The 27,489-nt window shown below is 42.0% G+C and overlaps 3 protein-coding genes across 3 annotated transcripts; all 3 read left to right on the top strand.

The window, feature by feature from the left end:
- Positions 1–81: 81 nt before the first annotated feature.
- myo1hb (myosin IHb) lies at positions 82–14,371 on the top strand. The gene is made up of 32 exons (XM_069172854.1): positions 82–116; positions 6,101–6,262; positions 6,651–6,766; positions 7,408–7,606; positions 7,694–7,774; positions 7,858–8,037; positions 8,124–8,222; positions 8,340–8,453; positions 8,576–8,647; positions 8,736–8,855; positions 9,068–9,135; positions 9,204–9,309; positions 9,439–9,519; positions 9,619–9,710; positions 9,837–9,931; positions 10,085–10,131; positions 10,288–10,368; positions 10,455–10,560; positions 10,722–10,839; positions 10,976–11,089; positions 11,177–11,253; positions 11,344–11,412; positions 11,564–11,648; positions 11,771–11,933; positions 12,011–12,094; positions 12,333–12,426; positions 12,696–12,751; positions 12,830–12,965; positions 13,162–13,232; positions 13,484–13,581; positions 13,682–13,781; positions 13,858–14,371. The coding sequence occupies exons 1-32, from the start codon at positions 105–107 to the stop codon at positions 13,882–13,884; spliced, it is 3,123 nt and encodes a 1,040-aa protein (XP_069028955.1). The 5' UTR covers positions 82–104; the 3' UTR covers positions 13,885–14,371.
- A 797-nt stretch (positions 14,372–15,168) lies between these two features.
- LOC138212432 (sushi domain-containing protein 2-like) lies at positions 15,169–24,015 on the top strand. Its single transcript, XM_069172806.1, has 16 exons — positions 15,169–15,290; positions 15,743–15,941; positions 16,052–16,203; positions 16,341–16,508; positions 16,591–16,765; positions 16,957–17,158; positions 18,107–18,192; positions 19,381–19,649; positions 19,744–19,875; positions 19,957–20,112; positions 20,869–21,117; positions 21,612–21,795; positions 22,184–22,278; positions 22,368–22,547; positions 23,110–23,206; positions 23,340–24,015. The coding sequence occupies exons 1-16, from the start codon at positions 15,230–15,232 to the stop codon at positions 23,368–23,370; spliced, it is 2,436 nt and encodes an 811-aa protein (XP_069028907.1). The 5' UTR covers positions 15,169–15,229; the 3' UTR covers positions 23,371–24,015.
- A 1,474-nt stretch (positions 24,016–25,489) lies between these two features.
- LOC138212459 (heat shock protein beta-1-like) lies at positions 25,490–27,489 on the top strand. The gene is made up of 3 exons (XM_069172842.1): positions 25,490–26,086; positions 26,229–26,292; positions 26,614–27,489. The coding sequence occupies exons 1-3, from the start codon at positions 25,696–25,698 to the stop codon at positions 26,771–26,773; spliced, it is 615 nt and encodes a 204-aa protein (XP_069028943.1). The 5' UTR covers positions 25,490–25,695; the 3' UTR covers positions 26,774–27,489.

The following is a 27,489-nucleotide window of genomic DNA, read 5'->3' as shown; positions in this document are numbered from 1 at the left end:
AAATACAGAATATACAGAGCATCCCTCGTTCCCCACATCGGCCACTTGGTCAGCAACAGAACCTCAGCACAGCTTTTCTGATTCGCTCAAAGGACTTCGACACCATGGACTCAAAGGTAAGTTTTGACACGTCAAATGATTTTCTTTTATTCTCCTATTTTTAAGGAAAAAATGGAATTGGTTGTTGAAACCTCTGAAGCAGCTCAGCTTGTGATGCTGTACGTGATTAGTTCACTGAATGATCTGCTCCTGGAACTAACAGCTGGTTCTGGCCCTCAGAGTCCTTCCCTCAGCAATCTGTTTGCTCACATGAATAAGATATTAGTCGAGAGTTTAGTTGTTTGGGACTAATTGAGCCTGTGAATATTTACTTGGACAAGCGCTGGTTTCAAGGACACTCGGAGATCCAACCCGTCCTTCACTCTTTAAAAACAGGACTGCAGTGAAAGCGTCCCTCGGTGAACCGTCACTGTGAAGCCTCAGTGCTGCAGGAGGCTCGGCATGAAAGGGTGCCGAGGTGAAGGTGAGAATGTGGGAAGCAGGTTGTATTTTCAGTGTTTAAAGTAAAGCTTTCAGTTGGAAACATCTTCCGTCTCTGTGGATGGATGGAAATCACAAGATTGAAATGTCTTTTCACCGGTCAGGCTGCTACAGTTACTCAGATCAAACAAAACGGTGTGAAAGTTAGAAAAACTCTCTTCTTCCATCTTGTCAAATATTTTAAATACACCGTTGGACTGTAACACACAGAGGTGCTTTGGAGTGTGTGTGTGTGTGTGTGTGCGTGTGTGTGTATATGTGTGTGTGTGTGCGTGTGTGTGTGTGTGTGTATGTTTATGTGTGTGTGCGTGTGTGTGTGTGTGTGTTTATGTGTGTGTGCGTGTGTGTGCGTGTGTGTGTATATGTGTGTGTGTGTGTGTGTGTGTATGTTTATGTGTGTGTGCGTGTGTGTGCGTGTGTGTGTGTGTGTGTGTGTGTATATGTGTGTGTGTGTATATGTGTGTGTGTGCGTGTGTGTGTGTGTGTGTGTTTAGAGTAGTGGTCCTTTTTAAAGATTGAGACGATCCTATAAATCCCTCAGTATTTGTATAATGGATTACATTATGTTAATCATCATTTTTCCAGCATGCTCTCTTATGTCTCCGTGTTTTGGCCGATCTTGAGGCGGTAATGTTCGATGTCTTTGTTGATGCTTACAGGAAGAAATGTTAAATTTTAAAGAGACAGAATGAGAGAGCAGCTGAACCACAAGAAGAGGAAGTGATCCAAAACACCAGATCAAATCCATCTCTTTATAAATCTGCAATGTATTAGACATTTGGAGGATATCTGCTGGTGGAACTTACATCATCATCTCTCTTTCCCAATTTCCTCTTAGTTCTTTAAAACGAAGTAAAATGTTGAAAAAAAAAATAGATTTTTCAACACAAAAAAAAAATAGATTTTTCAACCACTATGAGTTCCTATAAAATTGTCTGTAACTGTAAAATCAGTTCCACCATCTTATGAAATCACTTGAATTCAAATTTATGTATTTATCTTAAAAATCTTCTCTGAATTGAGGGTTGCATCAAGAAATGGATTTATGATTACAGTTTATTCCCAAACTGCTCTGATCATTTGGTCTCTGATGAGCAGCTGGTAATTAGTTTGAAATGCATCGGACTAATCAAAGATCAGTAATCAAATACCTGCGCTGTAATTTTGTGGGGACGAGAACAAGAACGAGAACAAGAACGATAACGGGTCTCCGGGATCAAGTTACTTCATCCTTATATTACACACCTGCACCCCCCCCCCCCCCCCCCCTAAAGCCCGTGTTCTGCTCAGCACTCAGGTGAAGCCTCCATGAATGTTTGCTGTCTGGGCTTCATGAATGTTTGAGCGGCTCACTGCTTCCATGGTCAGGTCGCTCATTACGGCCTCATTACCTACAATGCAGAGACAACAGTCCAGCAGGAAGCAGCAGTGCCATCCTCCTCCTCCTCCTCCTCATCTTCCTCCTCCTCCACCTCCTCCTTTTAAGCCCTTCTGTCCTGGGATGTGGTACCCGGGCCTGCTCCCTGCCAGTGTTTGAACCAGGACTTGATGAGGATCAACAGAAGAAATAGATTATTGGTGAAATACCTGCTGACCTGAAGAGGCTCCAGTATGGGAGAACTCCTCGGCTGCTGATCCTCGGCTGCTGATCCTCGGCTGCTGGTCCTCGGCTGCTGGTCCTCGGCTGCTGGTCCTCGGCTGCTGATCCTCGGCTGCTGGTCCTCGGCTGCTGATCCTCGGCTGCTGATCCTCGGCTGCTGGTCCTCGGCTGCTGGTCCTCGGCTGCTGATCCTCGGCTGCTGGTCCTCGGCTGCTGGTCCTCGGCTGCTGATCCGCGGCTGCTGGTCCTCGGCTGCTGGTCCTCGGCTGCTGATCCTCGGCTGCTGGTCCTCGGCTGCTGGTCCTCGGCTGCTGATCCTCGGCTGCTGGTCCTCGGCTGCTGGTCCTCGGCTGCTGATCCTCGGCTGCTGGTCCTCGGCTGCTGGTCCTCGGCTGCTGGTCCTCGGCTGCTGATCCTCGGCTGCTGGTCCTCGGCTGCTGGTCCTCGGCTGCTGGTCTGCGGCTGCTGGTCCTCGGCTGCTGGTCCTCGGCTGCTGATCCTCGGCTGCTGGTCCTCGGCTGCTGGTCCTCGGCTGCTGGTCCGCGGCTGCTGGTCCTCGGCTGCTGTCTGCCCGAGTTCAATACCTGCCGACTGAAGTTCAATCATTTGGATTTCTCACGTTCATCACATAAGACGGACTCAACCATGACGCACAAGGCTTTGGAAGTGAAGGAGGTAACTTACATAAACCCAGCTGTGATAGAACCAGTTTTAATCAATTGTAGCATCTTCCAAAGTATTCTGATGCACATCTTTATTTGAATACAGTGGATTTGATGTTTTCAGCCCATTCGTTGGTCAGATTCTCTGAGATGATGTGCTGGTGCTGTTCGTCACACGGTCCAACATGAGGGAAACTACACATAAAGCAGCACAAATTTAAAGTTGCACTGATCAATATTTTCATACTCTGTAATGTGAATATTGCTTATAGTGCAAATTATCCCCCACTGGAGCATTTCAGCTTCTTGTTTTGGTGTAACAGCATGTCTTTACTAATATAGTTCACGCTCAACTCTTATTAATATTGCTTCCAGCTGTTTTTTTTTTTGTGTTTCTTTTTTCAAAAGCTCTGATAAATCCACAAAACACGAGGTGCTGATCACCGAACAGAGAAGTTAGAGAGGACCAGAGGAGTCTGAATACAAAGGACAAACTGGATTTTCAATACGATGCCATCAATGTGTGTGTGTATTTGTACATGGACTAAAACCTGAGTACACACCAACCCTGAGTCCGTCCGCCTCTTTTGTTCAACGTCCATCCGACATCGTCTGCGGTGGACGTTGAACAAACGCCTTTTAAACGTCCAACAAATCTTAGGCCGGATGAGGACCAGTCCTCTTAGCATTGCTGCAACAAGTCGTCCCCCCCCCCCCCAGCAGGATGCACCAACAGTGCATTCAGAGATGCAGACATGCAGCCACACAGGTCAGTCGGTCCATAGCTGGCTATTGTATGTGAAACAGTATAAGGGAGGAGGTCCCGTCCTGGGCTGGTGTGATGGAGGCCTGTTGAAGGTCAGGTTTCTCCAGACACCTGGAGCCCTTAAATGTGTGTTGCCCTGGGTGATGTGTGGTGTCAGTCCATGGCCCACGAGGAGCGCTATCTCTTTCAGGATCTAACGGCCACTTTGTGGCTGCGTAACAGGATCCTGCAGCGTACTGGATAGGGGGACAATGAAGCGTCCTCTCAGGTGATGGTCTCTGGGTCAGGTGGACTTCAAACGTGATGTTTACTGCAGTTTCCCCTTTTTGTATTTCAGTGTCTTATCTTAAACACTTGACTTTGTTATGTTCATATGTGTTCATATTACTGCCTTATAATTCAAAGCTGTCTGCACTGTCCACTTTAAATCAGATTTCAAGGTTGCCAGAAAATAACCTCTCTCTCGTAGCTCTTTGCAGAATTGTCCATCCTCTCACAGCCTCGTGTTGTTTTGCTATCTGACATGTGTTCAGCAAAGGTCACGCTTCCTTTGAAAGGCAGAAAATCTCTGCTCTGCAGCCAAAGCCAAGATAACACAGATGCAGCCATATGGTGCTAAAAGCAGCCCAGAGAGTGTGAGATAGACCTTACATCTAACCACAGGGCAGCTGCTTGACCTGCCTTTAAAACTAAAAGGTTAACTTTAACCTCAACCTAAACCGGACTCTAATTCTAACTCTAAAACCCTGATTTAACTCTTAACAAGCACACTTTACCTGGGACCTCAACTTCTGTCCCCCTGGAGACACAAATCCTTGTGGATTAGTGGACATAGTTTAGAGTCCTTTCCCGCCCACACACACACACACACACACACACCACACACACCACACACACATATCATCACACACACACACACACACACACACACACACACACACACACACACACACACACACACACACACACACACAAATACATATCATCACACACACACAACACACACACACACACACACACACACACACACACACACACACACACACACACACACACACACACACACACACACACACACACACACACACACACATATCATCACACACACACACACACACACACACACACACACACACACACACACACACACACAAATACATATCACACACACACACAACACACACACACACACACACACACACACACACACACACACACACACACACACACACACACACACACACACACACACACACGCACACACATATCATCACTCACACACAGACACACACACACATACATATCATGATACACACACACACACACACACGCACACACACACACACACACACACACACACACACACATATCATCACACACACACAGACACACACACACACACACACACACACACACACACACACACACACACACACACACACACACACACACACACACACACACACACATACACACACACACACAGGCATGAACAAATACATATTTAGCAGCAGATCGGCTTCCTTTGTTACAACCTCTCTACATTATTGATGGTTTCCTATTGAAGGAAGCAGAGACTGTAATCTATCAGTGTTTCCTGTGTTGCTTCAATAAAACCAGATGTTCACTTCAGTTCACTTCAAAGAAGGTACTTGGACACACACACATATCGAGGACCTTCAGGGTAGGTAACCTTTTACAGCTTTTCCTGCATTTGAACAACCACATGTTACATGTGTTTGTGAGGACTTGGTTGACTGACAGTTTGTGTGAATGTCTGCTGGGTCAGTGGATCAACAGCTTGTTTTACTGGAGGAGGAGCCGTCAGTCTCAGTTACTCTGGCTTGGTGACAGGTCAACTTGGCAGCGAGGAGAGCCAAACTACTGAAGCGTAATCGTGGATGTCGCTTTCATAGCACCGTAATTAAAGTGCATTGCATTGCTGATTATTTTAGCAGGCTCAAATACAGTTGTGTATCAAGTTGCAGAACATATGCTGTGTTTATGCATATTATAATGAACGTCACTATGCCTGGACTTTATTTGTCCATATTTGTGTCACAGAGGAAACTGAATAAGAAATCGTTTAAAAAACAGCGTCTTTATTGAGCATGTAGAGTCGGTGGAATGTTTGGTGTTCACTTTGTCCTTGTCATGAACAAGACTGATGTCTCTTTGGAGAACACAGAGGCAGATTAGATAGCGGTGGCTGAATTTAGATCCATCGCAGAGGATGCAGCCAAGGCCACAAACTGAAAGGCACTGATACAGGGACCAACAGGGAGGAAGTGAGTTGCCCGTTGGGATATGTTTATCCTAAATTGGCCAGGATTGTGAATATATGTGTTCCTTAGCGTTTGACAACCTCCTGAAAAAAAAGATAACTTCTGGGGAAAAACACGACACAAAGGAAAAAGGTGATGGATTCAAGTCCAGTCGTGACGGAAGTGGACTGATAATAACATGCTATCTGTTGATAACGGCGCTGTTGTTCTCTTGTAATGTCACTGATGTGTTCCTGCTCGGGCACAGAGCCTGGAAGTGCGGTGCAACCAGATCCTGAGGAACATGGAGGCCTCCCTGACAGCCCGGGATCGCGTGGGCATCCAGGATTTTGTTCTTCTGGACGCCTACACGAGTGAGACTGCCTTCCTGGACAACGTGAGGAAACGCTTCCATGAGAATCTCATTTACGTGAGTCTTTCCTGTTTGGTGTCCTTTTGGATAAGCTGGCTCTTTCTCTTACTTTAATTACACATCATGCCCTCAACCTTCAACCCGATAATGTCCTGATGCTGCGTTGCCTTCTGCTGAATCTGGCAGCTTGTGTTGCTGAAACAGCAGTCCAGTTCTTTTCATTTGCAGAGTGAGCATTGGAAAGGTCAGCGCTATCCACAGGGTCATAACGAGATCATCCAGACTTATTGCTTTTGATAAGGAGCACAATTATTTATCAGCTGAATGATACATGGACACTTCATTGTCTTCTTTTACAATCATATAATATTCAAGAAAATGATTTGTATCATCAAATGTGCTTGAGTTGCAGACCACGAGTTTCTTTCCTTGTCTTTCTCTGCAGACCTACATTGGGACGCTCCTGGTGTCGGTCAACCCGTATAAAGAGTTGGACATCTACAGCAAGAAGCAAATGGACATCTACATGGGAGTTAACTTCTTTGAGCTGCCGCCTCATATGTAAGATTGTGTGATTGTGAGCAACAGAGGATTTCTATTATGGATAAATCAGTTTGCAGATGAAGATAGAAATGAAGTCTAGACTGAAATATTTCAACAACTATTGGATGGATTGTCATGAAATTATGTGCAGACATTCATGCTCCCCAGAGGATGAACGCTTCTGTCTTTGGTGTTCCCGAATTTACCAGTAGGGGCAGCATGGGGTTGACATTTGTGGGTTAGAATGAAAATTCTCAACAGTTACAGAATGAATTGTCATTAATTGTCATTAATTGTCATCAATCTTGGTTCAGACATTCATGACTTCACTTTTCATCTAATTCCTTCATCTGCTAGAAGTCTGAATTCATCTAAAACTGGGTTGTTTTTTGACAAAATCTCTGCAAACTAACAACTTTAACTGTTACCTCTTGTGCTAATTCTCCGATGCTAGCATGGTAACATGTTAAAATAAGATGCTGAACTTGGTGTACATGGTATAGTTATTCGCAGCACAGCCTCAAAGAACTGCGACCGGAGACATTTCTTACATATACTGTAAAGTATTGTAACTTTAAATTGAATGAAACATCAATATATTCGAATAAAAACAAAAACCGGATGTGATTTTACTCTTAAACTTATATCTGTACTTTCAGTTACGCGCTGGCAGACAACGTCTTCCGCACCATGCAGTCTGAGTTCAACAACCACTTCATCCTGATCTCAGGGGAGAGCGGAGCTGGAAAGACAGAAGCCTCCAAGAAAATCCTTCAGTTCTACGCTGTCAGCTGCCCAAGTACCAAACTCCTGAACAACGTCCGCGACAGGTTGCTTCTCTCTAATCCGGTGCTCGAGGTCGGTGACAGAGATGTGACATCAAGTTTTTGCTGTATGAGACCATTTTTAGAGACTCTTTAACATTTTTGGTTCTCAATGTTCCAGGCTTTCGGAAATGCCAAAACCCTGAAGAATGACAACTCAAGCCGCTTTGGGAAATACATGGACATCCAGTTTGACCACCAGGTCATTTAACTGTAAAACAAAAGGTCAAGATAACTTTAACTCTAGGTATTGACTATAAATTGAAGATGACCTTTCTCCTTCAGGGTGGGGCAGTCGGTGGTCACATCCTCAGTTACCTGCTGGAGAAGTCCCGTGTGGTCCACCAGAACCACGGAGAGAGAAACTTCCACATCTTCTACCAGCTGGTGGAAGGAGGAGAGGAAGATCTGCTCCGCTGGCTGGGCCTGGAGAGAAACTGCAAGCACTACCGTTACCTGGTGCAGGTCAGATGGAAATACTAAAAACACTTCATTTATCTGGCACGTAAAAAAAACCTTCAGTCAGTGTTTGTACTTTTTGTTTCTTTTAGGGGGATTGTGCCAAAGTTCGCTCCATCAATGATAAAAGCAATTGGAGGACGGTGCAGAAAGCCCTCTCGGTCATAGAGTTCAGTGAGAGTGATATTGAGGTGAGGGGTCACAGTAAGTCTTTGTGAACTGAGACTGAACAACTTGTACATACACCTACAGTATGTATGATGGGTTTTATTGATGATTCGTCAGCTCTATCTCTGATCTTCTTGCAGCACTTGTTTGGAATCATTGCCAGTGTGCTCCACTTGGGAAACATCAAGTTTGAAGCAGATGCTCGAGGATACGCCACTCTCAACAACAACCAGGAGATGCAATGGGTGTCAAAGGTCAAATCCAAACAAACTGCATTCAGAATAAGCCTTTTGTCTGTCTAAATGCAACTTTCTGATGGATTCTACAAAGAAATTAGATGTCATATGTCTGGTTTTGCTTTTCTTTTCCTGTGCAGTTGTTGGGGATTTCTAATCAGGTGCTACAACAGGGCTTAACGCACAGGAAGATTGAAGCCAAAACAGAGGAGGTGACTTATACTTTCAAATATTAAACATGTTTAACTTGTTTGTAGTTTTCATATGAAGTTAGTAATCTCCATTATTCTGATGTTGAAGGTGTTCAGTCCCTTCTCTGTGGACCATGCAGTATACGCCAGGGACGCCCTTGCCAAAGCCATCTACGGCCGCACGTTCAACTGGCTGGTCAACAAAATCAATGAGTCGTTAGCTAACAAGGTGGGAAACAAAACAATCCACGTTTTCTTTTTCTAATCTTGCCTTTTAATTCACAATGAAACACAGAGGGAAGTGGCTTCACAAGATTGAGGTAGTAAATCTGAGGAGTTCTTCTCCATCAACATGTGGACTTAAATCTTTCTGCACAAGAGGACATCAGGTATATTTTTGTAAAAGTCCCAAATCCTGTTATCTGTGTGTATTATATGTAGGATTCTTCCAGGAAGACAGTGATCGGTCTGCTGGACATCTATGGGTTTGAGGTTTTCAACGTAAACAGGTGAGATCCTGCACAGAAGACTGGGAAATGAAGAGTTTGACACTGACGACACCTGTTATTTATTTTAGCTTTGAGCAGTTTTGCATCAACTACTGCAACGAGAAGCTGCAGCAGCTCTTCATCCAGCTGACCCTCAAATCAGAGCAGGAGGAGTACGAGATGGAAGGAATTGAAGTGATAACACTTTTATTTCATCTGTTTACTTGATATATGTGACTTGTGGCACAACTAATTTCATAAATTCAAATTTACAAAAAACACCAACACTATCCACAACCGCTGTTCTCATTTCTTTGGATGCAGTGGGAACCGGTGCCATTTTTCAACAACAAGATCATCTGTGACCTTGTAGAGGAGAAATTCAGAGGAATCATCTCTTTACTGGTAAAGATGTTAACATGATGGTCCTGCAGAGAAAACAAATACTGAACCACAAACCTAAAACATGTGAATTGCTGAACTGTGGATGCTGTTCTCCAACAGGACGAGGAATGTTTGCGCCCTGGAGAGGCGACAGATCTCACCTTCCTGGAGAAGATGGAGGAAAAGATCGGGGGTCATCCTCATTTTGTCTCGTGAGTCTTTGACTTTACAGGAAATATGTGTTGAATTCACCTTGTTAAGGGACATAATCCACCAATCAAACCAACACTTATTATAAGCATAAATAGCATAATAAAGAAATGTTCCCCTTTTTACAGACACAAACTTGCCGACCAAAAAACGAGGAAAACACTGGAAAGAGGAGACTTTCGCCTCTTGCACTACGCTGGAGAGGTTACATACTGTGTTGTTGGTAAGAGATAAAATACTACAAAAGTCTTTCTCTTTTATAATACCATTTGATTAGCCTGTATAACAGCTGTCAAATACTACAGTGCATTGCAACAATAGAGCAGTATTGTGCTGTCGGTAAGGTTGGCTCACTCTTTGTTCTTTAAACTTTCAGGTTTCTTGGACAAAAACAATGATCTCTTGTATCGAAATGGGAAAGAGGTCATTTTTATTTCATTTCTATAGTAATTAAACCAGGAGATAGGTGGCTAGTGATTGCTTGAAAATGACCAGAAATGTACTACATCAAGTTATTATTAGGGTATATAATATGCATCTGACGCGTTGGGTGCTTATTGTTTTCCTGTTTTCTTTCAGGTCATGAGACAGTCCAAGAATGCCATCATCAAACACTGTTTTCCTTCTACGGAGCCGGACAGCAAGAGGAGACCTGAAACTGTAAGAAACACTTCAGATGATGAAGCTCGGTGACTCACTGATGTCATGAGTACTCATATAGCTGCCATTTCCCTGTGACTCCTCAGGTGGTGACTCAGTTTAAGGGTAGTTTAGTGGGATTAACTGAGATCCTGATGTCCAAAGAGCCCTGGTACGTCCGCTGCATCAAACCCAATGAAGCCAAGCAGCCAGGTGAGGCCCGGTGTCCCAAATATCTGCAGCTTCTGCAGAGACTTTAGAGCCTTAACCAGGTTTAGACTTTACACTGTATGTTCAGCGCAGTCAGCCAGGACAGGAAGTTGGTCCGTACTGCTGTGACCCCTGACCTCTTTGTGCTGTGGTGTCTCCTGCAGGACACTTTGACGACGTGTTGGTGAGACATCAGGTGAAGTACCTGGGGCTGATGGAGCACCTGAGGGTCAGGCGTGCTGGGTTTGCTTACCGCCGCAAATATGAGCTCTTTCTCCAGAGGTAGCTCAGCACACACTCGCACGCTGCTCTGGCTTTCATATGAAGTTAGTCGTTTTCTCACAGCGTGCATGTTGCGCTCTTGCTTTTGCTGTTTCACCATCCACTGCTGCTGCTGCTGTTCTTCCACCGTGCTCAGGTATAAGCCTCTGTGTCCAGACACCTGGCCCAAATGGAAAGGCACTGCAGCCGAGGGTGTGCGGCGCCTCGTCAAACACTTGGGCTACAAACCCGATGAGTACAAGATGGGCAGGTAGGCGCATGTCAGCAGAGGAGTGCTGAGTTCCCTGGAAAAAAGCTTTTTTTTTATTAATCTCACTGTTTGTCTCTTTATCTCAAGGACAAAAATTTTCATCCGCCACCCGAGGACTCTGTTTGCAACAGAAGATGCCTTCCAGGTCTGCAAACATAAGCTAGGTGAGATATGGCTCTGTGAATTCATTTGTAATGCTACGGTAAACATCAAATACGTCTTGAGCATGAAACTGTTGACCGTCTTTGTTTCAGCAACAAGAATTCAGGCCAAATACAAAGGCTACAGGGTGAAAGGAGACTTCCTGAAACAGAGAGAAGCTGGTGAGTGACATTTTATCAGCACAAACTAAATCTTCTGCCATGACTGAAATGAAGCTGATGGCCCACATGACAAACAAGTCTTTGAATTAATCAAGTGTTATGAACGTAAGCCAAATTAAACATTTAATGTAACCTTGTCTGATCAAAATAGCCACCAAGATTGAGAACTGCTGGAGAGGTCTGATGGCGAGGAAGGAACGTGAGAAGAGGGCATGGGCCGTTAAGGTCATCAAGAAGTGAGTGAGAACAGTGAGACGGGTTTGATGGTTTAACGGGATGGAAACGATGGCTGTAGATCGATCGAGCAGTTTAATAAAGAACGATGATCTGAGGTCATCCATCCATCGATTTGTTCTAGGTTCATTAAAGGTTTCATAATGAGAAATCAACCAGCCTGCGTTGACAATAGTGAGTACCTGGCCTACGTGAGGCAGAACTACCTCACTCGGCTGAAGGAAAACCTTCCCAAAACAGTCCTGGAGAAAGACTCCTGGCTCACCCCTCCTCCGATAATGCAGGAGGTGAGTGATGGATCCATTTCACAAAATGCTTTAGCTTCATGCAACCTGCTCATGGAAAACTGCTGTTCTCTTTGTAGGTTTCCCGGATCCTGAAGAAGATCTACATTCGTCACATGGTACAGAAGTACGTCCGAGGAATGACTCCCCAAAGGAGAGCCCAGGTACGATGCGTCGTCGTTCAGCCGTTACACACTGTGCAGTATGTAGGAGGACGTCCCATCTACTTTACAAATAACCTCGTCTTGTCTGTCTGCACCAGCGCCACAATCAGATATCACTTCATTTCTCCTTTCTCATTGTAAACATACAGTTTAAATCAACTTTTGGACTATTTTGTGTTTTTTCAGGAAGCTTTTTCTTTCGATGCTTCATGTTTTAACGTCACCTTTCTGTTTTCAGATTCTCTTAAAATTACAGACGAGCTCCATGTTCAAAGGAAAAAAGGAAAACTACCCCTTCAGTGTGTGCAGACCGTTTGTGGACACCAGGATCGGTAAAGCTGCAGGACTATTTTCTGACACTCAACATACTTACAGTCATTAAGTAGTTTATATCACAGTGTTTCTGGTAGCTCTATATGCCCAACAGAATATGTGACAGTAATATGTTGAATAACCCTGTTTTCCTGCCAGTATTAGTTAATTACAAGAACGTTGCACCGTGCATTTAAAATTGGCCTCAATGATCTCGTCATGGAGACACTATCGTGTTTGTTTATCGAATCATGTCCCATTGATCCTCAATAATTGTTGTTTTATAAAGGTGCAGAAGACATAAGCATCAAAGTCCTTCAGATGATTCAACACGAGCACATCAAGGTAAACTGACCTTTTCTTTCCACCTTTTTAAAAACCCCGTTTTGTATCCTCTCTGATCTTCGTCTCTGTCCTCCACAGTACAGCGTGCCGGTGGTGAAGTACGACAGGAACGGGTTCAGGCCTCGTCTCCGGCAGCTCGTCTTCACCCAGGAAGCCGCCTACCTGGTTGAGGAGGCCAAGATCAAGCAGAGGATCGATTACAGCTCTCTGAAAGGTAACGACGATTAGACAGAGGAGGCATCATTATCTGTGGGGAGGGCTACACACACACACACACACACACACACACACACACACACACACACACACACACACACACACACACACACAAATGAAATTTGCTGTTTTATACATATGTTATATTACAGTTCTATAGATAGATGTGTGTAAAGGTAACCCTTTTCTTCCAGGTGTTTCAGTCAGCAACTTGAGTGACAACTTCCTGATCCTTCATGTTGCATGTGATGATAACAAGCAAAAGGTACAAAAGGTGCCAATATCTAACTCAATTTAAAATAAGTCAACATCCTGATAAATCTATCTGGAGGTCATGTATACCATATATTTGTATATCTCTAGACAATTGCCTCAGTCTGCAAAGACAAAAAAGAGACTCAAAACTGTTTTAAATTGACTTAAATAATGTAAAACAATCACTTCATCTAGCAAATAGGTTCACGTGGTGAAATCATCATATCTAACTCCTGAAGGCCTGATAACGTGTTCTCTCAGGGGGATCTTGTTCTGCAGTGTGACTACCTGTTTGAAGCCTTGACGAAGCTGAGTGTAATTGCTGACAAGGAGAACTGCATCAAAGTGGTCCAGGGCAGGTACAGGATCTGGATTATATGGTTTTATTTGAGGTAAATGTTAAAAAAAAAAAAATCACAAATGTTCCCAAATCATTGTGGATTTATTTCACATGTGCAGTGTGCGATTTGACATCCAGCCGGGCAGAGAGGGGTTTGTAGACTTCAAAAGTGGTCAGGAGTCCATGGTCTACAGGGCAAAGAACGGCCACTTGATGGTGGTGAGTCTGGAGTCCAGACAATATAAACTTATTCTGGAAGGTTTCAACAGCTGAGCAAGCGCTTTGTGTTTTTCAGGAATCAACGAGAACCAAGTCAAGATGAAGATGCCGGTGACGTCTCGGATAACGGCGCTCCTATAAGTGTCTGAGTTGCAAATCTTGAATCAGCAGTTGTGCTCACTCTGTAATCCTGCTCCACAGCTGTTTTCAATAACTTGTGTTTTATGTCAGCTGATTTTTACTTTTGCATCTTTATGAAAATGTCACACGATAAAGTATATGCTATTATTACACAACTACTGCCAATATCTTAGTTATAGAACGTGCAAATCAAAGTCAGAGCAGAGCCTGGCCAGAATATCAGTGGCTCTGATTGTTCTTCATATCTGCAGTTTAAAACATCTCTGTGAACAAACTAATTTCTTCACAGATTGCTGCACATACACCTTGTTTCATATGAATAGAAGCTCCTGTGATCATTTTTTGTATTAAAACACTACCTAGCTGGTAACAGTAAAGAAATATGTGTGTGTGAAGCTATGACTGTAACATTTAGAATACCTCAACCATGCTGTACCTTTATATTAAAATGTGCTAAACCTTAAATGGACTTTGAATCTATATCTGTATCCTCTTCACGAGGATTATTATCGAGGCAGCAGCTCCCCCTGCTGGAGGAGTCTGCTCAGCTGTGTTCAAAACAAAATTAAAATTATCCTTAAATATCCTGTTTTTGGCCCCTTTCGAGGTAAAAACTGTAACGCTTTTACTTTGACAGCATTTCACCATCTTGGCATACTTATGTTGGCATATTGGCATGCTCAATATAACACACTTATAACTGTGATGCTGTGATAGTATTTTGTCACATATTGCCCTCTTTGCAATAAAAAGGAAAATGTTGATTTATAGAAAGAATATTATGCATAGACTGCATCAAAAATGAACAAAATCTTTTCAGTTGTTTTTTTTTTAGCAAATTTTAGATTTGAAATTAAGCACATTTTAGACTGAAGGCAGTGCTATGATAAAGCATCTTAATGGTAAATTATTACCATTAAATAATTATAGTATCATATTATATATAAAACCAATATCCTCTAGACTGTAGAATTTTTACTTCTTTATCTCCATAATTGTGCCTTTACAAGTTGTATCTTTATCTGAATAATGATAATATGCAGAGCTAAAGTGAGGTTCTGCAGGTTTAATAATCAAAAGCTCACTACGTAAATCATAAATCTTTCAGAATTGATTGGTGTGAAGTAAGAGCTCGTCACGTGATGATACAACTGAGAATGTTATCATGCTGATCCCTGGTTAATGATTCAACAGATGTTTGTAAATGCAGCTGTGCAAAGGTCCAAGGTTTAGGAAAGTAGTGAATATATCTATACGCTAAGAAATTGAGAGTGTGCCACCGAGGCTGACAGTCTGACTCGGCCATAATGGAAAGATTCACTGTGATAACATTTCTCCTCCTGGTTTCATGTATCTGCAGCACATTAGGTAAGGACCTTCAATCTTTTACATCATCTTGATCAAGAAATGTAAGATTTCTAAATGATTTGATTTCTATTTGGTGGTTAATAAATTCATGATTCAAACATACTTTTCAGCAGGCAATATTCTTAAAATTGAAGCACTCACTGAAAAGAAGGTGCAAATTATAAAACAGAAATAACTGAACTGTGAGAGAAACATCATAAAAACACATTATTAAATGCATAAAGTTAAAGTACGTGTAACATTTCTTTGAATATATTTTTTAATTGAATAAAATATCTTTTGTTTTTTTTAAATTAATATTAAGCTCAACTAAAACTAATTTACAAGCTGAAATAGTTTTATGCATCATTTCATGCAAATTTCATTCAGTGATAATTAAATTGCTTATTGTATCAGTTTTAAATTGGGTGGACACGCTTGAATTAAAATCTCTCTTTCCTTATTTTGGACAGGACAGACATGTGAAGGAAACTGTGGAGAGAAGTTTGACTCGTGTTCGTGCCACTCAACGTGTATTTCTCTAATAAACTGCTGCGCAGATTATAAAGAGTACTGTGTGAATATCTTTCCATATTCTGGGTCCATCTTGGGTGGGTCAGATATTATTGTCCTTGATGCAAGTTTCAATAACAGCTCTCAGATTGTGTGCAGGTGAGATCTTATACCGTTATACCTTTGATTGATTGCTTGAAAAACAATAACTTGTATTCAACTTGATGGGGTCCAATTTAAACCTGCTGATCACTCTTTTATGATGGCAGGTTTGACAATAACACTGATACTGTGGGGTATGTGGATGACAACGGTCGAGGCCATTGTATCTCTCCACTATTATACGAAACAGGCTGGGTTCCTTTGCACATCTCCTCAGATAATGGCACTACCTTCAACAGAACTGGAGCCTGGCTTTCAGGTACTACAGTCAAAATGAATGCATATTCCTATGAGGATAACTCTGAGGATGTTAACTCTTCCTTAAATTATAAGAACACAATTTTCCATTTGAAAGGACTAATCTATGCTTTCTTTGTTTTACATGTGCTGCTTCAGTTCACACTGGCAAGTTGGACGCTAAGTTCAAGGCAGTTCTGGTCAACTCAACAAAATGGCAGTACTACGGCACTCCTCATGTTGGAGGCAGTCTTGAGATGACGTGGAATACCTCTTTAGTCAGAGCGGAAAGGGTCAATATCGAGCTCTGGGGATACAGGGAGACAGGTTAGTAAAAATATACAGTCCACAGGTCACATGACTGTATTAATGGAAAAAACACTAACTTTTAGAAAATGTGTCTCTGCAGGAGAGCCCTACTCAGATGACTGGCGCGGTGAGTGGCAGTATCTCTATTCACTTGCAAAGGATCTCCACAACACTGGCTCCTTTAGCTTTTTGCCCAAACCAGCAGAGAACGGCTTTTCGAGTTGGGAGCTTGGCTCGTTAAGAATCAGCCCGATCAGCTCCCCTGATGGCATGTGGTACGTACAAACAGAGACTTTAATGTAGAGGACTATTCTTACTGTTCAATTACGGTTTCTTAAATCACTCAGTATTAGGAATGAAAAATAACTCCACATGACAGATAATCATGTCAAAACTCAGATCGATACACACAATTAATTAATATGTTAAAAAGCAATCAGCTGTATTGGTGACGTGTTTCCTTTAGGAATGTCCAAGCTGCGTGGACGGAGGATCACGCTCTGGCCTGGCATCTGGAGGAGAAGTTCAGGCAGAACTCAACAGTTTGGGCCCTGGATAAATGTTTGGCATGGGACCAGCTGGAAAACAAGCTGCCCAACTTCCTCAGTGAGATCATAGACTGCCCCTGCACTCTGGCTCAGGCCAGAGCCGACACAGGGAGGTTTCATGTAAGTGCGAAGAGTTGAACTTTAGATTTGGCTGCATTAACTTCAACAGCTTTGCAGAAATATTCACAGAAAATTCTAAATTGACTTATTTACTGCTGCAAAATCATTATAATATTAATCAGAGAACTAATCATTATAAGATTAGTCAGTCAAGAACATAAACGCAAGAAGAAAGCATTAGGAAAAATACAAAACACAAAATGAAAAACAAACCTAACCTGTAAGACAAAGAGTGAATCTAAAAAGAAACCTATAAAGATATCATTCCTGGGGAAATAAAAGTCATATAGTAATATATCTCAAATGAACTGGACGAAGAGGTCATCAAAGTATAGGAGTCTTGTTTTACGTGCAATAAACATGTTGTAATTATGTTTTATGGTGGTTATTAGCGGCTGGTGCCTTTTGTTGATGCTCAGTTCTTATCAGTTCAAAGTCAAGATGAATGGCATGCCTAATTATAACATTTATGAGAAAATTCTCTGCAAGCTTTCAACAAAGATCTTACCGTCTTCTATGTTAGAAGTTTACAGTCGGGGTTACGCAAAGGCATCACTGTCATTCAGTTCATGGGGAGGGACTCATCTAATGCTCCTTATCTACAGCTGTCAGCTGACAGCTGTAGATAAGGAGCATTAAAAACTGGGTGGTTTTGTTTCTCATAATTATGACTGCCTCTGGACTTGCACCAGCTATATGTATATATATAAAAAAAATAAAAAATAAAAAATAAATAAATATATATATATATCACCTAGTTCGTTTTTTAAACTGAAATTATATCTTTCATTTATGTTGCACCATTAAAACTTAAATCAAGCGAGTCACTGAAGCATCACAAACTGTAACATACAAAAAAATAGTTTCAAGAGTTTCATTGAGCGTCTCCATTTATTCATTAGTGTTACAACAGTGCAGCCGGATTACTAACAGTGCATCTCTCCTCAGACGGACTACGGCTGTGACATGGAGAAAGGGAGCGTGTGCACCTACCATCCCGGCAGCGTTCACTGTGTGAGGGCTATTCAAGCCAGGTGAGTCCTTCAACTTAAACTGGTGCCACCGTGGTGACAGCATTATACATTTCATTAATGCGTTCACATCCCTAACGAAGCATCCACAACATGCAGCATATATTTTCAGGGTTTACGATTATTAACATTAACAGTTTGTTAATTTATATAAAAAACACACAGATATATTATTTTGGTAGGTTAATTCTTATACTGCACCTTGTGGCTTTTTGGCTGTCTATACTCTTATATACAGCAATGACATCATCCCCACACCTACCTCCCACCACCACAGCCTGATAGTGAGTCGTGGTAAATACCTTCCTATGTCAGAGTTAAACTCTGGACCTTATATGAATGATCAGCTTTTATTATGGCCTGTAGTAGTACAACTACATGCTTGGGTCTGGTTAATAAAGCTCTTGTTGAGGTAAAAAATACTTCCATACAGTATTGTACATTTATACCTAAAATATAATGTAGTCATCCTGAAAGTAATTGGAGAAATGATCGTGATCTATTGCATGCTAATGGATGCACCAACAATTGGATTTCTATATAACTACTATATCCAATAGATTTATTTTTTTTTATCATAAAAAACATGTGAGCAACTGGTACAACCTGCCTGGATGATACATCCTATCAATATTATTGTCAATATTTAATCAAGCATCAATAGCTAACTAGCTGATAGTCATTAGTAAAAACTCAAAACCCTCCTACAGTCTAAATAGTTTCTTAGCTGTGATGTGTCAGTCTGAAACTACAAATAACTACCTGATGGATCCCTGTGACATGTTGGATCAACCATCAACTTTATTCCCTGACAATCAGCTGTCACCATCACTGACTCAAAGTTCCTACTTATCTTCCAAAAAAGCTCTTCGTCTGTTTGATGGTTTGGTGCAACATGTCCAGATGTTTATGGTTCCCAGAGGATGAACCCCACCAACAACAATTACATGGATTGACAGGATATTTGCACACACATTGATGTCATCATCAGGATGACCAGATCAAAAATATATTGCTCCATGCTTGAATACCTGCAATAATAACAACCAGTCTTGGCCGTACTTTATGGTTACTTAGCAAATGTTAACAAAGATGGCAAACATTATGAATGCTGAACAACTCTTCCTCTTTAATTTCACGTCTTTGGCTCCAGAAGAGTTCAGTTTTAACCGACTATGTTGAATGAATCAGCCCCCAGTATGCAGCAGGACAACAGTGCTGCTACGACAGCAGCGGTGCTCAGGTCCTGACGGCGGACTCGATCGGCGGGAGCACACCGGACCGAGCCCACGACTGGGGCTCAGCTCCGTACAGGAGGCCTCCGAGGATCCCTGGACAGTCTCACTGGGTCTACGACGTCCTCAGCTTCTACTACTGTTGCCTTTGGTCCGACAACTGCGGCTACTACTTCAAACATCGGCCCTCCAGCGACTGCAGGCGCTACCGGTCACCCAGCTCAGGTGACATCATCAATAACGTCATCAATAACCCTCCAATTACAGCGCCTGTTTCATATGATTATCGTTTCGTGTAACGGCTATATTTCTTTTCCAGCTGTGGTGTTTGGAGATCCCCACTTCATAACATTTGATGGTGTCCGCTACTCCTTCAATGGTAAAGGGGAATACACCTTGACCTCAGCAGGGACGGGGCTGACCATCCAGGGAAGAACCGAACCTGTGGAAGGTGAACCACTGAGCTGCAGGACATTTATATTCAGCACCTTTTGTGAACATCGATGATCTGATCTGACTCCCTCACTATCAGGTTCCATAAAAGCAACGAAGCTGTCGGCGGTCGCCATGAGAGAAGCGTCCTCGGACATCATCGAGGTCCGGTTGGAGACTGGTCACAAAGGACTGGAAGTGCTGCACAACCACAAAAGTCTCTCTTTCTCTGAGCAGAGCTGGATGGACTTGCACGGTGAGATGCTGACTCAGCTTAAGATGATGTCACTGGCGTTGATTTACCTGACAAAGTTGTATGAACATGAACACATCTAACGTTTGTGCCTTTTAACACTTTTAATACATTTTACTTCTATATTTTTACTTCATTAACATTTTGGATTCAGAACTTTTTCTTGCAACTGAGTATTATCACTGTATTTTACTGAACTGATGAACCCCCATTTCAGGGTCATTTCACTGCCTTCACATTTAACATCGATCTTGTTAGTGATGGGGCTTTGTGCTGTCAGAACAGTCTTGGCTATACAAATCTGTTATCATGTGATTTGATCAAATTTACAGATTTTATATCAGCCTTTATATCAAGGAAAAGGAAAAAAAAAAATCACCTTATAAAATTGTTATGTTTTCACATAACTCACGATGTCTTTTTATAACTTTGTAGAGGAGATTTTAAAGAATCTGGCAAAATTGAAGCCACGTTTAGAGTCACTGAAGAAAATGACAAAATATGTGCTTGCACACCTTTTGACCACAACTTTTGTATCATTGCTATGAAAAGCACATAAATTATTCATCTTTTTAAGGTAGGTATCTGACAATGTCTTCCAACACTTCAGAAATGTGAAATAACCCATAACTTCACTTTATATTATTTTGCTCATTTTTCAAGAAGTTAATTTAGAAAATGTGTTTTCAAATCAAGGTCTTCGTCTTCATCTCGTAAAGTCGACTACAACGGTGTCTCTTCTCTCCAAATCTCTCTTAGGAGTGTTTGTGTTTTGTCCGACCTCCACGAATGTGACCGTGATGTTCCCCAGTGGAGCCGGGGTTGAAGTTCGGCTGAGAGAGGGAACCATGACGACCACCGTGCTGCTGCCAGAGGAGTTTAAAGACTCCACTCTGGGCCTGTTGGGGAAGATGAACGGTGACGCCACAGACGACCTCGCTCTCAGCAACGGTCAGCTTGTGCGGGACCCCGGCAATCCAGAGGAGGTGTTCACCTTCGGGGCGAGCTGTAAGACATCAACAAAACTGTGGATTATGTTCAGTTGTTCAATATTCATGTAATTTATTGATGAATGAAATAACCCAGAAGCTTACTGGCAGGACGGCAGGTTAGCAGGCAAACAAAACCAGAAGGCAAAGCACAGATTGTGGTCAATCTGGCATCTTAAACAGGCAAGAAAAAACACCAGCTGAGCTTCAGGCAAGTGCACTAAACAATCTGTCCAGGAAGGGATGTGGAGAGCAGGTTTACTTAGACAGGGCAGCTAATTGGGCAACTGGGAACAGGTGAGGTGGGCGTGGCTAGCAGGTGATCGGGACCTCAGGTGGGTGGAAGGAGTGATACATTGAAAACAACTTTGGGATTCATGCTACCCTTTCATGGTGGACAGCACATCATCATGCAAAGAGCATGTGTTTCCATTTCAGGAAATGTATGAACTCCAGGTAAGATGCATTGAAAGCCCGTTTAACTGCAGGAACGTGTCTGTTTTTGTCCTACAGGGGCCGTATCCAACAAGTCGGCCTTGTTCACGTACGACTCAGAGTACCTCTTGGACACATACTACCATGCCCCCAGACACAACCACAGTTTTATTCCAGTATTTTCTACCCCTGAGAATCCAGATGATCCTCTGACCGACCAGGCTGCTGAGATCTGTTCCGGAGAGGGCGCTCAGTTCTGCAGGTATGTGAAACAAAACTTCTACTTTTACTCATTTTAATAATTCATGATTTTAATATCAAAGTGTTTTTATGAAAGAAAAGCACATGCTATTAAAGGGGTAGTCTGCCCATTTTAGATGTGAAGTTCAGTTTGCTCATCATGAGAACTATAAACAACCCTGATGATGTCACAGTGATGTCATTAAGGTTAACTTGGACTGGACTTGAAAACTAAACAGTTGTCAGGAGAAAGTCTGTCAAACTACAATCTGGACATTAACAAGGCAGAGTCCAAAAGAGGAGCCGACTGAGTGACTTCATGTGCCATGCTGTGTGTTTGTAACTTCATCTTTATAACAACTACAAGTCCTGATATGTCACCTGATCATCTTCTGATCGTTCTCCTGCAGGTATGACATCCTGGTAGGTCGCAGTCCAACGATGGGAAACGCAAGCAGAGTGTCTTTCCAGAGTCACGTTTCTCTTGTGAACGATCTGAAGCCAGGTTAAAACTTTAAAATACCACAAGAACATTTCCAGTGAATATTTCGTCCAACTTTGTGTCACAGTGTTAGTTGTTGTCATTCTGTGCAGTGATATCATGTGGGCGTCTTTCACCACCAAACAATGGACACAAGCAGGGAACCACTTACATACAAGGAGCGACGCTGAGCTTTTCCTGCGATGAGGGTTTCACTCTGAAAGGATCAGCACAGAGAATATGTGAAGGCAGCGGCCGGTGGTCCGGGGAAGACACACACTGCGTGGTTCCCAGTAGGACTGAACAATTACATCAGTAAACTGTGTGTGTGTGTGTGTGTGTGTGTGTGTGTGTGTGTGTGTGTGTGTGTGTGTGTGTGTGTGTGGTGGTGTGTGTGTGTGTGTGGTGGTGTGTGTGGTGTGTGTGTGTGGTGTGTGTGTGGTGTGTGTGGTGTGTGTGTGTGTGTGTGCTTCATTTGATCCATCAAATCAGCTCAGAAGTATTGACATGCACAAAAATCGAATAACTTTCATATAAACATTTATTTCAACTTAATGACTGGAGCGACTCAACCCCGATGAACTCTTAAACCTTTCATTAGACTCTTCTCGACTCCTTTGCTGCCGTGTGCCGTCCCTGCACCTTTATGATCTGGATTATTACATCATACATTTAAGACTTCTGAGTAGAGGATTACAATAAAATCCCAACAACTCTTTGTTATCTGTCCTCTGTGATTCCTTTCAGAATCTGAATCTGTGCAGTGAATTACCTAATTAAACATAAATAAACTCATAAATGCATTAAAACCAACCTATCAAATCTTGATCTCCAGGTTTCTTTATTATATTTCAGGTAATATCGCAGGAATTGTGGCCGGTGCAGTCATTGGCGCTGTGGCACTGCTTGTAATTATAACAACACTCGTCCTCCACTCCAGGAAAAAGAAAAGGTACAGAACAGCATTTTTATTTGATCTCATTCATTTTAAAGATTAAGACCAAAATGCACTAATATATTGAGATGAAATGGGTTCATTTTGGTTTTGATGTGTACATTTCATTTTGTATCTCTTTCAATTTCAGAAAAGCTGCACGATCAGATGCAGAAAAGTGACGAATTCTAACCAGAATCTTTGCGATGATACTTCACATATTCATATCTTCATCTTCTGAGAAATGATTGGTCAGAAATTCACCACCTGACATTAAACACTTAAACACAGTGACCTGAACCAAACTAAAATAAATGCAGCCTTTGATCTAATGCCAATATTACATGGGGACAAAATACAAAAAACTACAGAGAAGACATTTTACTTTGTAAAACTTGTACATTCATAATACAGACTAAATTATAACACGAGGTCGAGCACAGTAAAAGAATAACTACACAGCTTTTATGGCAAAAAAGTATTGTTGCTCTGATGCCTATCGGCTGAAGGTTTGAACTGTGTTGTATGTTTTTAGTTTTGTGAGTGTATAAAAGTGTCTGTTCAATAATCTAACTGATGAAACTCCAGCAAAGTTACAACTGTGTAAACACTCCATTTTTGTAAACTCATGGGAGCGCTGTTAATGTTCGGACTACTGACCAAAAAGAAAACCATTGTCTTCACATCAGCTATGTTTTTACAGAAAAAACTAAAATAACAGTTATCACATTAAATGAAATCTGTACTGTGCACTTATTGTCTACTGACATACGATGTTATAAAGTTGAATATTTTTCTGAAATTTATTGGACAATAAAGTTATTCAATCCTAGAGTGTTCTGTAGCTTTCTAATGAATTTCCAGTTTGTATCAGTATAATTACTTTACGTTACACACGTCAGACAGAACAACACATTATTGTAAACTTCTGACCAGCTGATTGTGTCAGTTTAGTGCAGCTCATCTCCACACTCACTGATCTGGGAAGCATATTCACAGGAAACTGCTATCAGGCTAATAAATGGCTGGCGTGGCAACATAAATGTTCAGTTGTGTAAATCAGGCTGATAAGTCCTGCAACAGCTTTTGTTTCCTGAAGCCCCGAGCTGCTCCTGTTCATGGTTTTAGATCCTCTATCATCTAGATTTGATTTGACCTGCACACGGAGAGCCTATCCCAGCTGAATTTGGGTGAAGGCGGAGTTCACCCTGGACAGGTCACCATTTCATCAAGGGGCCGACACAAAGACATTTATAATCCTCTATTCGCCTACCATGCATGTGTTTGGAAGGTAGGAAGAAGTCGGAGAACCCGGTTCTAATCCGGAACCTTCTTACTGTGAAGCAACAGTGCTGACTAACGAATAACTAAATAAATACTAAAAACGACTTTCTGTGTGATTATTCTCAGGATAATAAGAAACCCTGTCAGCTGCCACTATTACAGGCCACATTACAATATTACCTTTGGAAGTATTTGTTTTGATATTGAAGTCATCTGCATACATGAGATAATTCAAGAGGGTGTTACTGACCATTTGTACCATAATCGTCATCCAAAGTGTCATCACTCATAGCGTTGCTGTATGAATTACAGCTGTAGTTATGTGGTGGCAAGCTATGTCTAAAATGCACTTTTCAAAATGCATCTGTTTTTTGACCAATGCTTTGGAGGAGCGCCGATGAAAGTGTTTCAGATATTACCTCATTAATAAATCCCTCTCTGACTACTTGTTGATTTGTTCTGCTAAAGCTTGTTTCATATTTTCCACAACATATCATCCATGAAGACGCAGCTGTCGATGTAAAATTCCTCACCACCGCTCCACTGCGTCAGTCTTTCTGTCCATCACTCTGTCCTGGATGGAAACACGTTTTTAACTTTCTGATATACAAGTGTTTGTCCTGCATATTCAACATGTGACAGAGTTTCTTGAATCTGGAGTTTTGTTTTCCATCTTGGATTACGAAACTGGAAGTAACACTGTTGTTTACTGTGCGACTCTGAATGTACGTGCCGTTCCCTCACATAACACGGGGCTGTGATTTCTACGGACAAAGAGCACCAGTATGTGACAAGACTGCAGAGGCCACTGCTGAATAAACTGTCTGCTCGCTGCTTCCAGAGTCATTCACCAACAACTTACCACAGACACTCAAGAGATATAAATACAAATGATTAGCATTATCCTCTCCACGTCCCGGGGCAACCGAGGAGTAACACCCCAGCTCATCACATATCAAGTCAGGCTCATCCCTTAGATCACACGTACTGCTGCACAAGTGTTAGAATGAATCAGCTGGGGATATAAAGCTTGTGAGTGGAGCGTTACAGATGCCAAAGCAGGCTTCTCCTCAGACCTCCTGCTCACTTTCTGTTAGTGCTTGAGAATAAAAACCCAGCTGCTCTATTGTTCAGTGTCCTGGTTGTCTTGTTTGTCAGGGTGGAGCTTCAGGCTGCGCAGTTTCAACAACCCTTTCCTTCATTTTGAACTCATTTTCTTGGAAATGGGTGAACAGAATAAAATATTACCTCGTCCCATTTTCCGCCGAGATGTGAACTGGGATCCTTTCCCAAACTGGACGCAGCCGAGCCGGATCTTTGCGCAGGATTTTGGCCTCCCTCCTTTCCTGGATCCCGGTGATCTGGACTGGATAGACTGGGCGAAGAGGAGACTGGCATCTTTCTCCTGGCCGGGGTACACACAAACTCCTCTTCTGCCTCCATTCACCAGTCAGCACTCTGCAGGGGTGAACCAAAAGGGACTGAGACAACTGACAAGTGGAGTGTCAGAGATCCAAACGGGGCAGGACAGCTGGAAGATTAACCTGGACGTCAATCACTTCTCACCTCAGGAGATCACAGTCACAACCAAGGAGGGTTACTTGCTAATATCAGGTACTGAACATGTTTCCTTGATTGACCAAGAGCTAAATTTGTGATGAAATATGTGAAACCTAAGTAAAAACACTGTAACAAGCTGTAAATGTATTGTTCTGTATTTTTTCAGTTTCATGAACAGTTTTTGTTTCATCTCAAGGAAATCATGAAGAAAGGCAGGATGAGCACGGACTGGTTTCAAGGTGCTTCACTCGTAAATACAAGTAGGTCATCTGTGACAATATGAAAAACTTTGAAACAGAAGAATCGATGTATTCTTATATTGCTGTGTGATTTACTATCACTGCTGTTTTTTGTTCAAACAAACAAACAAACAAACAAACAAACAAACAAACAAACAAACAAACAGTAGCACTTAGAAGGCAAGAAATCAGACATAAACACATATGATCCTGTAGCAATAAAAGGCTTTAGGGTTACTGAATGTTATCTGGTTAAATGAGCCTCTCAAAATGTGATAAACATATGGGGGGGAATAATGAAATATTACTGTGACTGATAAACTCTCTGTTCATTTGTTCAAGGTTGCCACAGGGCGTGGACTTGCAGCACATCACCTCATCATTGTCCGGCGATGGAGTCCTGTCCGTGGAGGCCCCTGTCCCCGGGACATCCATCAGGGACTCAGGCAACGAGATTGTCATACCAGTTCAAATCAGACAGAAGCAGGACGGTGAAAAGTGAAACTAGTGAGCAGCAGGATGTAAACAGGTTGAGTGTAGCAGCTGTTGTAGCACTGACATCAAGAAAAGGCAAAACTAGTTTGTTGCAGCTTGATAAAAATGATCGACTGACAAGCTTGTTTTACTTTTCAACATCAAATTCACACTCATCAGTGTCAAACAAAACTCTTTCTTACTTTGCTTTAGATGCAGAGAAACACAAACTGTAGTCTGGATTCGTATTGTGAGTGTGAATAACAGTGTGAAACTGTATTGGTATTATCAACATATTAAACAGCTTCTGCCATATAAATAAAAATAATGTCATGTTCTCCATTATTGTAATCTTAGAAGATTAAACACTTAAGAACTAGTGTATCTGTGTTACTTGATCCATTGCTCTGTCTTCTAAGGATGCGAATTTTTTTTGTCAAATGCTCCATAAGAGGATGCTGAAGTCCTACATTGTAACGTTGAACATTAATTATATTTCCTCTTTATGATATGTTCATTGTAGTATCTGAGCTCAAGTTTATTCATCTAAATATACCTTTATCATCCCTTTGTCTCAACAGACCATAATCAGCCGATGTTCATATTTCATATTAGTTGTTAGAGGTTAATTGTGCCAAATTATATTCAGACAATATTTACTGCAAGTAAATTTCCTGAAACAATACATATTGCATAAAAAGAAAGTAAGTAAAAAAAGAAATGAATAAAATGTTTTATACTCGC

The sequence above is a fragment of the Embiotoca jacksoni genome, unplaced genomic scaffold, assembly GCF_022577435.1.
Source record: "Embiotoca jacksoni isolate LCO1_2020_lvr unplaced genomic scaffold, fEmbJac1.0.p SCAF_10, whole genome shotgun sequence".
Lineage (NCBI taxonomy): Eukaryota > Metazoa > Chordata > Actinopteri > Embiotocidae > Embiotoca > Embiotoca jacksoni.
This window is presented reverse-complemented; position numbering and strand designations above follow the sequence as displayed.

Bases quoted from the DNA above. Each gene is read 5' to 3' on its own strand.
- myo1hb (XM_069172854.1), top strand. The intron at 10,132-10,287 runs GTCATTTTTATT...GTTTTCTTTCAG, and splicing joins TGTATCGAAATGGGAAAGAG to GTCATGAGACAGTCCAAGAA. The intron at 11,413-11,563 runs GTGAGTGACATT...TGATCAAAATAG, and splicing joins CCTGAAACAGAGAGAAGCTG to CCACCAAGATTGAGAACTGC.
- LOC138212432 (XM_069172806.1), top strand. From the start codon at position 15,230: ATGGAAAGATTCACTGTGATAACATTTCTCCTCCTGGTTTCATGTATC. The intron at 16,204-16,340 runs GTACTACAGTCA...GTGCTGCTTCAG, and splicing joins AACTGGAGCCTGGCTTTCAG to TTCACACTGGCAAGTTGGAC. The intron at 16,509-16,590 runs GTTAGTAAAAAT...GTGTCTCTGCAG, and splicing joins CTGGGGATACAGGGAGACAG to GAGAGCCCTACTCAGATGAC.
- LOC138212459 (XM_069172842.1), top strand. From the start codon at position 25,696: ATGGGTGAACAGAATAAAATATTACCTCGTCCCATTTTCCGCCGAGAT. The intron at 26,087-26,228 runs GTACTGAACATG...TTTCATCTCAAG, and splicing joins GGGTTACTTGCTAATATCAG to GAAATCATGAAGAAAGGCAG. The intron at 26,293-26,613 runs GTAGGTCATCTG...CATTTGTTCAAG, and splicing joins TGCTTCACTCGTAAATACAA to GTTGCCACAGGGCGTGGACT.